The sequence below is a fragment of the Sceloporus undulatus genome, chromosome 5 (genome assembly GCF_019175285.1).
Source record: "Sceloporus undulatus isolate JIND9_A2432 ecotype Alabama chromosome 5, SceUnd_v1.1, whole genome shotgun sequence".
In the NCBI taxonomy this organism is placed as follows: domain Eukaryota; kingdom Metazoa; phylum Chordata; class Lepidosauria; order Squamata; family Phrynosomatidae; genus Sceloporus; species Sceloporus undulatus.
The window spans coordinates 173,646,991-173,660,063 of record NC_056526.1 but is presented as its reverse complement, the minus strand read 5'-3'; the positions used below and the strand labels follow the sequence as shown (position 1 = coordinate 173,660,063).

General features: G+C 38.0%; 1 protein-coding gene across 1 annotated transcript in view; it reads left to right on the top strand.

Moving 5' to 3' along the window:
* Positions 1–13,073, top strand: part of PDLIM5 (PDZ and LIM domain 5) — a 140,769-nt gene that overhangs the window by 93,832 nt on the left and 33,864 nt on the right. Inside the window, exon 15 of the mRNA XM_042469706.1 lies at positions 12,769–12,944. Within this exon, the coding sequence (XP_042325640.1) occupies positions 12,769–12,944 (176 nt within the window). The remainder of the gene's footprint in view (positions 1–12,768; positions 12,945–13,073) is intronic.

Below are 13,073 nucleotides of genomic sequence, written 5' to 3'. Positions count from 1 at the left end.
ATTTTTACACCTGTTGGTATTCTGTTGTTTAAAGTTCCAGAAACTGCAGATTGAAAGCTCATATTGTTTTTAAAAGCATGTCTTAACCATACCAAATTATTCTAATTTTAATTAGAAGCTGTGCTAGAGATTATGTCCCAAAATTGGGATTCCCTGCTCCCAGGCCCCTTCCTTGGGTTCAAGCCTTGTTGTGAAGACAGTTCCACAGAATTCAGGTAGCATGCATAGAATTTATCTGTAAATATAGCAAATGCTGCAATGACAGCATTTTATGTTTAAAAATGAACTTGACACGTTGTTAAAAATAATAATAACAGTTACAATGTAGAAAATTTGATTTCTAACAGTAACATTGTTTCTAATACAATAATTGCAATATGTTTAAAGAAGAAGAAAATATTATTTGTCTGGACTGTGGTTCTGTACATCCTACATTTTATATGTTCAGTCCTCAAAACCCAACAACCCTGAAAGAAACCAGAAGTATTCGATTTGTAGCTGGTTCTGGTTTTGTAATATCCCAGGGATGGAAGATGCATCTTGTTTTAAGGGATGATTGCCACTCCAGTGAGCTTCCAGGGGTGGCAGTACTCATTTAGTGCCTCACTTGTTGTTGTTGTTGTTGTTGTAGGGGACACCTGATGAGTCCAGGAGAGCCCAAGCTGCAACATTACAACCATTACTTAGAATAAATACTGTTATTCTCAGTAGCATTTTCTTTTGTGTAGACCTGTTTAGCATTGCAGTATTAATAATTTAATATAGCAATAGCAATTGCAAGTACATTTCTATACCATTCTATACTTATCAGTGCACTTAAGCACCCTCTAAGTGGTTTACAATGTGTAAGCTAATTGCCCCCAACAAGCTGAGTACTCATTTTAGCAACCTACGGAAGGATGCCAGGCTCTGTCGACCCTGGAGCCCTGGGATCGAACTCACAACCTTGTGACTGTGAATGGCTGCAGTACAGGCATTTAAGCACTGTGCCACCACAGCTAATTTAATGATGTGAAAAGAAACCTACTTTCCTTCATAAAGGAAAGATAAACATATGAAGTTAATTGAAGTTAAAACAATAGACCTGAAGACCTCCAAAGGAAGAAGTTTCCTCATATGTCAAGGCATGGAAATACTCTTGGTGAAGTGGACATAACTTTTCTACAATGGACATGGGCAAATATTAAGATCTCCCATGATGCGTTCTGAATCCTGCCTATGCTATGATAGGTGAGACAGGTGTTCACTGGCATTGGGTCATTTTGTCTTGCATTGGTTCTAAATGGGATGCTTTCTTGAGGGACATTGACCTGGAACTGAATCTCTCTTCTGAAAATGAGATGAACTTATTTTTCCCCCTACATATTTTAAAATTCAAGCTAACCTAAATTGGGTGTTTTTTTTTTATTGCTTTATTACATAATGCTCTATTCTGACTTTTACCTGTTCTGGTAATTTTAATGGTGTATATTGTTCCCTAGACTTTTAAAAATCTTATTTGCCTATGCTTTTAAAAATCAAATAAGCCCTAATGGGTTATTAAACATAGTATTCCACTGAGACTTTTTGTTGGTCTAGAAGTTTCTAATGGATTCTATTGTTTAGTGTGTAATTTCATCCACTCTTTGTAATCCAGTGTAGAAGCTTTCAGGTTGAAAAGCAGGATATTAAATACTTGCAATGAAATAAGTAACTATGCAAGGAGTTGTCTCAAACATAAAAGAATTCACAACTCAAGAAAATTAACAATTCAAGTTTGTCTAAGGTTTTCATGTCTGTGTGTGAGCCATGTGACATTTTTGAACCCAGCCACCCCTGCACTTTTCACATGCTGTATCATGATTGTAGACTTTTGAAAACATCTGTTTTAAATAATGGAACTGGTAGATTCTTTTTGAAGCTCACATTGAGTCCCATATTGTGAGTAAGGCAGGATATAGATTAAATAAATTTTGTGCAATCCCAAAACCCCAGGGAAAGAATAGTGGAATACAATGAATAGGATGGTAGTGGCATGTACTGCCTGCGGCTAATTATTATTTTAAGTAGGTAGACATATTTATTGGGTTTATATACTGTATTTACTTGACTATAATTTGATCTCATGTATAAATCGATGGCAAGTTTTGGGGCCAAAGCTACAGATTTTGGTGTGACCCATGGATAAGTTGAGGGTAAAACTTTGAGGCTCCTCAGTTCCATGGTGTTTCTTCAGCATTTCCCTGGCAGTGGACAGAGGCTGTTTCTCTACTGCAGGGAGGAAGCTTTTTGCATTCTCTCCTTCACTCTGCTCAGAAATGATTGCTTTATGTATTCATACTTCTCTAGAAACAGTTACAAATACACAGCTCTTTTTCAGATGTCTTCTACTTTCTTGCTCCTCAGTTTTCAAGAAAGGAACAGCAACTATTCACATTTTAAATTTGTTTTGGTACAGTCTTGGCCCTAACTGTTTGTTAGACACTTATCCATGAGCAACAGGTGTTGATTATGTGAAGAAAGACCTGGGCAGCTAGCTTTGCCCAGATGGGTATGCCATTTCAGGATTTGCCAAATGGTGCATGACTTGTTCACATATAAACTCTGCCTAGGAGGATACTTAAAGGACACACCATTTAGAACATGTTGGCTGTGGAAATGAGTTTGTGTGCTCCCTTTGTTTTAAGCTTCTCTAATACAGTGTCTACATGGCCACTATTCCAAACAACTGTACCAGTAGATATATGCCTTGAAAACAACAATGTTGAGCAGATCTGATTGATCTGATATGTCCAGTAGAAGTTTGTGTGTCTTAAGATCACTTCCTCAGAAGTAGGGTTGCTTATCCTTCCAGAGTAAAATTTTCAGTGAAATTATCAACATGGAAGTCTTCCATCAGCATTTCGTGCTTTCTTCTTCTATCTTCTTCCCACAGACAGATTTTGTATCCCACTGTGAATTTTCTCTTCCTTTTAACAGATAAATCAAAACTTCCCAGCAGGGTTCAGCTTATTTTAAATTTTTGTGGAGGAATTTGCAATTTCCACTTGATAGAACCAGTGGTTAGATCTGTAACAAGAGATTGTTGGACCAGGAATTGATGAGATTTAATCTAAAATCCAGATTGGTTGTGCTCTTACCCTGTGACATTTGACAATTCCATTTCTCTCAGCCTCATATCCCCACCTATAAAATATAACCTTCCTCACCAGGTTGTTCTCAAAAGAAACATTATATTACTGTAGTACGGTTGACAAATAGCTAAATCCTATCCTGCTTGTGGCACAAACCGATGTTGTGATTCTACTGCAATGTAGGGTGTGCCTAAGGAAAGGGCCTATGGGCCAATGTCGAGATATCATACACCATGAAGAGACTTCCTTTTAATTGGAGCCCTGGTTGTGCAGTGGTTAAATGATGGTAGTGCAGCCACAATGTTGTACGTTCGATCCTATAGAAGGGCCCCAAAGTCAACTCAGCCATGCATACTTTCATAGGTCAGTGAAATGAGTATCCAGTTTCTTGGAGGCAAGTGGTTTACACATTGTAAACTGCTTAAAGAGTGCTAATTCACTGATAAAGGGTATAGAAATGTACTTGCTATTGCTATTGTTATTGGTTTGCAAAGAAACAAGGAGTTTTGGTATCTTTTAATGCCAGGTGATAGGCAAAGATGCTGTATGAACCAAAGAGGAATACTGTGTGAGGAAGACCACTGAGGAGCAGTCTAAGGCAAAATAAAGACCCCTTCAATATCAAATAGAGGCATGGTGCAGAGTAAGGTAAAAAGACAGGTGCTCCCCTAGTTGAAATCTGATCTTTCCCTCTTTGCTTCGTACAGCAGTTCAGAAAGTAGATATCCTGTGAAGCCGAAAGCTTTCATGGCTGGCATCCATAGTTTTTTGTGAGTTTTTCAGGCTATGTGGCCATGTTCTAGAAGAGTTTATTCCTGGTGCCAGCATCTGTGGCTGGCATCTTCAAAAAAACAAGAATAAACTCTTCTAGAACATGGCCACATAACACCCCCCCCAATAAACCCCACAAAAAACTAGTAGATTGAACATTGCACACACACATAACCTTTCTTTCCACATTTATTTTCATTTAAAATATATTTACCATACTTATGCAATCTTAGTCCTCAAGGAAATTTACAAAAATAAAAATGAGGCAGTAGCTTCACTTAATGTTAAGATTTAGAAAAGATAGCCAGGCATGCGTATGAAAGTCACTAAGCGTTAATAGCATAAGCAACACGTTTAAGTTGATAAAGCACACTCAAAATATAAAAGATTTTACTTTATGCCTAGATTCTCTTGGCATATTTGCAAACTGGAACCCAAGCCAGAGCTGATCTAAACATCTTTTGTTTCCAGCAAAATATGTGGCAAACAGATCATATGTGGCAAACCTCTAAGCAAGCCTCTGTTTTTTTCTGAGACTGACTTTCTTCCTGAAATTATAAAAAGGTCCTTCAAAAAACAGCTTTGTCAAACAACATTGAACACTTGTAGTGAAGGTAGAAAGTACGACTTCTTTATAGTGATCACTATGAACTCATCAATGTGATCATGAGCTATGAGCCGTTTACATTCTAGCAATCTTTCCATACCACTTGTTTCAGTGTTCTCTACTATTTGGTAGGCATAATGGTTACCACAAAAGGTCTGACTAGTGGAGAATAAAAATTGTGCCCCTGTTGGAACTGTTCTTAGGATTTCTGCAAATGCCTGGATTTAATTCAGTAGCTGGTCCTGAAATGGCTGCCCAGTTCTTTGTTGTTTTTTCTTTCTTTTTTCTTTTTCTTTCTGAACATACTTTTATACACAAGTTTTGTGCTTACTTGCTACTCATGTAATAAACTTCAGATCTATTCATCTTGGAAGTACCTGTTTTTCGTAAGAGGAAACCCTGCTCTGTGTTGAAACACGTTATTAAATTTTCTGTGCAAAAGGACTGATTTGATTCAACCAATTGTCCGTACTTTCCCCCCTTAAAAACCCTTAAAGAGATTTTCTTGTTCTTCAGAAGTAAGACAGTAAATTAGATAGATGGAAAGGAGCAAAATTTATTATCTAAAATTTATATATGTGCAGATTTGCTTTATCAGATTAATGCTTTTTTTGGAGAAACAGAGAACATGAGTTAAGCAAAAGCTTTGCATAGTTCATCTCTTGTGTATCTCATTAACTTTTACTTAAGTAGCTCTATTGCTCTAATTCTTCATTAGTCACTGCAGCCTCTGCTAAATTTCATTAATGCTATTTTGTGTCTTTTCCACAAATCTCTGAGGATTGAAGCAGGTTTCTAAATCCTAAAATTGCAAGCAGAATATCCTGAAATGTAACCTCAAAAGTCAGAAGTTCATACTCAAGTATTGGATTTCTGGCAAATTGTCAGTGTGGCTCTCTGCTCTGAATTGAAATGAGAAAATAGTTCTCTTACAGCTTTGGTCTTGGGTGGGTTTCTCTTTCTTTCTCCTTCTGGTTCAATGCCCTGTCTGTCATCACTAGCTTTCCCAGTGCTTACTCAACTACCAGTCAAATAAGTTGTTGGGTAAGTGCCACAGTTACTATTGTGGGTGGGCAGGAAAATGGAAGGAGGCAGGAATAGCAATCACATTGGTATTGCCAAGGCCCACAGGCACCAAACTCCCTATATTTCTGATTTTCAGTAGAAAGTGGCTCCATGACTGGCCCTAAACATCTAATCTAGGGAATAGAAGTAGGGAAAGCAGGGCACCATCTGTTGGAGTAAATGGTGGGAAAGAGAAGAAGGCTATGCAACCTCCCCCCCCCCTTGTGCAAAAAAAATGGTATAAAGTGAAGCAATGGCAATGCAGCCTTTGGACGAAGAGGATCTACAGCGGGTCCATGGCAGTTCCAGGTCCTTCAGTGGTATCAAGCACAGGACACTAGTGCAACTGGTGATGGAATGACTTGCAAGGAAATTATTTCAGCAGTCCAGATATTCTGTCACAGTTTTGAGTGGCTAAGAAACAGAATCTCGGTTGGATATATGCAGGCAGGAGTTGACTTAATTCTCACTGGGTAGACACACTGATGGAAGAAAGTTGGCCCCATCTTTATTGTGTGCCTCTGAATTGAATTGTCGTTATTCATATCTGCTGTGGAAAATAAATGTCGCACCTAGACAAACTGGATGTGCCAAACATCTGTTTTTGTCTCCCTGGCCTAAATACCCTAAAGGCATCAGATACTGTCTGCTCTTGGAAGCTAAGTAAGGTCAGCCCTGGTTACTATTTGGATGGAAGACTGCCAATGAACAGCAGGTGCTGCAGACTTTATTTCAGGAGATGGAACTAGCAAAACCATTTCTGAGAATTCCTGGCCTAAGAAAACCCTATGAAATTCATAGAGTTGCCATATGTTAAAAGGTGATTGGAAGGTATACATACACATGTTTATTAAAAGGAATGGAGGTGTCTGGCTTTAAATTGAATTGGATGTGACACAGCTGATGGTGAATGAGAAGCTGAGCTCTTTCTCACCAACCTTGGGGGAACTCTTCAGCATTATAGGCTGGGGGGCAACTTTGGGAGGCTAGAGGCTGCATTAGTTCCCTAGGAGGACTTGGTGGAATCAGGAATCAGCAACTCTCATTCTTATGAACATATCCTTAAATGTCCATTTTCTCCACTTTATGTGTGAATAGGGCAGACACCTGAATGATAAATATGACTTTCCTGCTGTATTTTTTTCTAGCCATTAGATATTGAAAGCAAGAGACGGAGGAATCAGGCAGAAAAAGTAATGGATATAACCAGTTTTGAGGGAAAGGTGTGGTGGACAGATGCTGGGGATAAGTGAGAGAAGAGTGGGAAAGGAAACTTTAGCTATCACAGCATGTTAGCATCTCCTTCTCCCTGTGAAATTTCACAAGCTACTGATTAAATAGTTTTTGTGGGTTTTTCGGGCTATGTGGCCATGTTCTGGAAGAATTTATTCCTGACGTTTTGCCAGCATCTGTGGAGGGAATCTTCAGAGAATGCTGGCATGGAAGTGAGTGGGGTATATTTCCCAGCAGACAATAGATCACTAATTAAAGAGACACCCTGAGACCTTGTCATTCAACAACAGACCAACACACAGATTAACATGTAAATCGCTTCCTTTCAAACAAGGGTCACACAGTATATATATACCCCGCTCACGTCCATGCCAGCATTCTCTGAAGATGCCAGCCACAGTTGCTGGCAAAACATCAAGAATAAACTCTTCCAGAACACAGCAACATAGCTCGAAATACCCATGGATGCCAACCGTGAAAGACTTCAACTTCACTACTGATTTAAGTTTCTACTTGTACAGCCTAGATGAGACATTTTAAACCCCATTTAAAACCAACCTGTCACAAAATGGGAATTACAGTAAACTACATTAATGAACATCCTCTGCCTACCTTGGTTTTTTTAAGACATAAAAAAATAAAACATTCTATGATCTTTAAAAAAGAAAAGAAATTTGGACTTAGCTCTTGAACCTGGAAGTCAGAGGAAACTGTATTAGTTCAAGGAAACTCTCTGTGGCACAAGGAGATCTCAAGTTAAATGGAGGAGACAGTATTTTTCTTCTTTTTTCTTAACTTCTTTTAATGATGGTAGATGGACTCCCTTGAGAAACATATAGTGTTGCCCTGGAGCTCATTCGTGAGCCTCTTTGTTCAATACATTAAAAATGGACTTGACAGATGAGCAACTCCTCTGGTAGGATTTCTCAATATTAATGTGGGATTTTCTTTCCTCAGAACACTGGCCCATTAATCAGTCTCTGACTTATAGACAGAGTTGTGTTAGGAAGCTGGTGCTGTGAAAATTAGCACTTTTTCAGTCAAGTATGTTCCATATTGACAACATTTCCCTGATTACTTGAATGTGATATAAAGAGTACTACTGGAACCAAGCCTGGAGGAAACAAAAGTGTTCTCTGATTTGGTTAAGTAAATCTTACACAAACAGTTCCAATATTATTGGTGTGTGAGGGCTGCTGCAAATTTTAATAGAGTGTCTCCTGCTATGCTCAGTAGGCACTGAAGTGAGCCATAAATCAAAAGTTTCATGGAAGCTTCAGCCTTTTCAACATAAAAATACCCACAGTTCTCTGCATAGAAACAATCTATTCATACTATTGTCCCCTTATACAGTTCCCACAGTGTATAATTTTATATACATTTCCTTTGCCTGTGCAAGGAAATGTGGCTTTTTGTGTGCAGAACTAGTTGTCTATCATTAAGCAATGGTTCCATTCCTTTCAGAAGGATCATGAACATTTAGAAGAATTTTCTAAGGGGAATGGGGGAAATCATGGATCACATCAAAATTATATCAGTACGATTCCAATTAACTGTGATGGTTTGACCCTGTGGAATCCTTGGATCTGAATTTTAAGGAAAAGCATTGAGAATTTTCAGACAAAGTACTTTGATGAGTACTGCTCACCAAACTACAAACTCTCGGATTGCATAGGAATTCATGGCAATTAAAACTGTGTATTGTGCAGGGGCCTATGACACACAACAACAACAAAGAGACATTCAAATTAAGTTCTAGTTGGTGGTATGATACTATTACTATATTTGTGTTTATTTATTTCATGCATTTTCCCAGGTTGAGTCTCAAGGTAGTTTACAGCAGTAAAAACATAGTTTAAAAAAATTGTCTTGTAATTTTAGAATGAACTAGGGAATGCCCCTGAGACTGCTGAGGTTAAAAAAAACACCATGTCATTTGGTCTCCATTGGATTGTACACTACAGTCTACAAGATGAGCATTGGGACTTTTTTACTGTAGTACATGAGAGAGAGAACAAATGACTTTTGTTATGGCCTCTGCTCCAAGTCCTCTACATTAAGAGAAAAGGGAAGAGGCCTCATCCCGCAGCCTCTGGGAGGAAAAATAAATTAAAAATTGAGCCTCTTGTAAAGCTGTATGTACACACAAATACATGACAGCTTTCTCAGTGGTTTAATAACTTATAATTCTGCTACAATCAACTTCACAGTTAACCCTACCATCACATTCCCTACAGAAAACATACAAGGACATTGCAGGCTTTCATATATCACTCTTGCTTCCCCTTAGAATAACTGCTACGGTACATTTGGGTTATTTTGTAAGGCTGGCATAATACATAATGTACAGTACCTAAAGTGATAGACTTTATTTTCATGAACTGACAAGGTCCTGTCTTTTCCACTGCTATTATTTTGGGGGTATACACACTTTCGTCCAATTATATCTGCACTAAAAGCCTGGATTTCTTAATTTGATTAATGTAGCAACAATCATTTCCTGCCAGGGAAGGCGGGGGAGCTATAAAATGAACATGGCTATTTCTTCTCTAGACAGGAGGTGTATCTGTTGTTACAAATTCAGTCATTGGCTGAAAATACAGGAACAAGATTAGGTGCTTGCAAAATGAATAGACAGAATGGTGGCTGTTCATTGTGCCCCATATCTTGGAATCTGCAGCAAGTAGAGGCATTTTAATTAATTAATTAATTAATTAAATATAAAACAGAAGTGTGAAATCTGAGAACTATGGTTTGTCTGTTAAGGGGGAATTACCCATTCATTCTTTCCATGAACAGCCATTAGGAGAACAAGAGCTATGAAATGGTGGTGATCAACTGGTACTTAGTGACAGCATGTTTGTTTGTTTGTTATTTTGTGAACCCTGCCTTGGGTACCTTTTTATGAAGAAAGACAACATAAATGAAATAATGTTTGTTTGTTTTAATGAAAAGAAACAAATTTTCAGCCTATGAGGGTATTTTAGTATTCCTGAAATTTCCCGTTGTTTCAGGAAGAGGAACAGTCTTGATTTCAATTGCTTTCCAAAGCAAAGGGTGTTCACTATGTTAAAAGTAAATTATTTTAGACTAGAGTATGAAGAAGAGGGCAGTTGTTGAGTCAAAAGGGTAGGCTTTATAGAACATCTGCCAGAGAATTGGTTGTGCTTTTTCTGGCTTCCCAGAGTGAGCGGTATTGTTCATTTATGGACTCTCCCTTGCAGGCAATGCACTAAGCTGTGAAAGTTGTTTGCTGAACTAAAGCTGATTTAGGTCCAAAACATACTGCAGAAATAATCCACCTTGAGACTGCTTTAACTGCCCTGGCTCAGTGCTAGGGGATTATGGGAAGTGTAATTTATTGTGGCACCGGAGCTCTCTGACAGAGAAGGCTAAATAACTTACAAAACCACAGTTCTCAGAATTTCTTACCATTGAGCCAGGGCAGAAAGTGATCTCAAACTGGATTACAGTGGAACCTTGTTATACGCTGGGGTTTGGTTCCAAGATCCCTCGTGGATAACAAAATCCGTGTATGCTCAAATCCCATTAAATATAATGACATAGCAAAATGGTGTCCCTTATAAAAAATGGAAAATCAAGGTTTGATATTTGAAATTTATACCTTTTTTAACATTTTTAAACCGTGGATGCTTGAATCCATGTATAAAATATCCATGTATAAGAAGGGCCAACTGTATTTCTCCAGTGTGTTTTGAACCACAGGTTGCTTAAATGAACACAGGGTTATAGTCCATGTTACACTAACTCAGCTGTATATGAATATATGGAAAGGGAAATGTTGCTCAGTGATAAAGTACGTTTGGCATGGAAAGGTCTCTAGGTTCATTTCCTGGCATCTCCAAGAAGGTCTGGAAAAGATTCCTGTCTGAAACCCAAGAGAGCCACTGCAGTCAGTAAGATATTGGCTCAATAAATCAATAGTCTGTGTCAGTAGAAAGCAGCTAATGTGGATTTACTTTTTGGAATCATTTTGAAGACATCAATTTTTTTCTTTCCCTTTATACCCCACTATCACTGTTTCAGCAAATTCTTCATTGCAAATACTCTCATTTTTATTGTTTTACATATCAACAGTTTTGTTTTGAATTATCACTTACATCCTGAGAGACCAGCAAAAGCAGTATTAATACAGGCTGAGTATCTCTTATCCAGAATACCCAAATGCAAAATAGCCCACATGGGTGACCAAGATAGTGATCCTTTTGCTTTCTCATGTTTTAATGTATACAAACTTAGTTTCATGCACAAAACTATTACAGATATTGTGTGTAAAATTACCTTCAGTCTATGAATATAAGGGATGTACAGGAAGCATACATGAATTTCATATTTAGACCTGGCTCCCATCTTCAAGATATCTCATTATGTATATGCAAATATTCCAAAATCTGAAAAAGTCAAAAACATGTCTGGCCCAGGCATTTCAGATAAGGGATACTCAACCTGTATATTCATATATAATATGCCCTAGCCTTGTGTTTTAAGTGGTTGCTAGAGTAGCCTGTGTGGCAGCAATGGAAGAACTGCTGTGAGGCTACTCCAGGTAAAGTGTAAAAATCCAAAACTAATAATAATAATAATAATAATAATAATGATGATGATTGATGATGATGATGATGTTATTATTATTATTGATTTACAGTGGGCCCTTGCCTTACGCGGGGGATCCGTTCCGGACCCCCTGCGTAAGGCGAATTCCGCCTATGCTCAAGCCCCATTCATTTGTGCACAGCAGCACGGGAGCGCGCCCCATTCGTTTGAATGGGGTGCGCTGCCCTGCGGCTTGAGCGCATACGCTCAAGTCTGCGTAAAGCGCGCCCGCGTATAACACAGGCACACTGTATTTATCGCTATCCCAATCACTAAGAATCCGGGCAGGTTACAACAGTAAAAATGCATTAGAAATACAATAAAATGCTAATTGATCCCACCTCCCTCCCATGACTGTGTAAAGGAAAGCTCTGCACATGGGGGGAGGGGTGTATATACATAGAATGTATTGGAAAACCTGATATATCAGGTCAGTGTTTTAATCATGAAAGCACTAGATTTCTAATCCTGTCTTACACCACAATTCAAACGTAAAATAACATTTTGTTATTTCTCAAAACTGTTGACATGCTTTTTTGAATTGTTCACTTGAGCCTTAAAAACTTCCAGAACACTGGACCTTAATACTGTTTAACAACTATGTAATTAATATATCTCTCAGTATTTTTCTACGTTAATTTCATGATTTTGACTAAATTGTCATAAGACAAATAGTTGATAATTGTATTCTGTAAGATACATTCCTGCATTCCACCAGTGGTTCTAGACCATGGGTGGGACATGGAGGAAGAAGCTCAAGGCCACTCAGCCAAAGCAGGAAACTCCTAAATACAGCAAAACAGGTGTCACACATGTCAAAGTAAGTGAAGTAATACTTTATTGTCTGAATTTGGGGGTGTGGGTCAGGTGGGGGCTTTCTGTAAGACCGGTACCTCCAGAGACTAAGTTTATCTCTGCACCGAGTATTCCTCTACTTTCACACTAAATTAGTTCAAGTTTGTTAGCGCTCTTAAATACCATTATTTATTTTATTCATGCCTTATTTTCTGTAGCAGTGCTCTACTGAGCATTATCAGAAACACATGGTATTGCACACTGTAATTTTAGGCTTTACTAGTCATCAGTTTTCTAAGTATTGTAGAAGTGCCATAATGCATCCAATTGGTCCCTAATAAATCAAGTCCATCTATAACATTTGTAAGTAGGTATGAATGAGTGAGTGTGATAACAATGAAGGCTCAGTATATTTGAACGGCTTAGCAATTTCAGCTAAAATTAACCAAATGTTTATATTTTGTTTTGGTTTTGGGGTTTTTTGTTTTGTTTTTTTATTTTATTTTATTTGGTAATCTACTCTTGTTTTGTGATAGCTTTAAACTAAGATAGCATTTTGTCTCCATATAGTGATCCTCTGGAACCTGCTCAATATTCTGCTGCCACAGTAAGAAATATGCCTGAAAACTCAGAAAATGATGTGAATAGGACAGTGTCTGCCAATGCAACATCAGTACCAGCCTTGAAGCCAACAGAACCTCAATATGCTGTCAAAACCTCAGGCTGGCAGTCTTCTAATCAGCCAGGTAAATTTTCCAACTCCTGGTTTTATTTACTTATTTAGGATTGCAAAAGTTTTCATATGGAAAAGTAAGCTGATACAAAATATTTTTTAAAGTTCATGTCTATTTTGGTTTACTTTGGGTTTTTTTTAA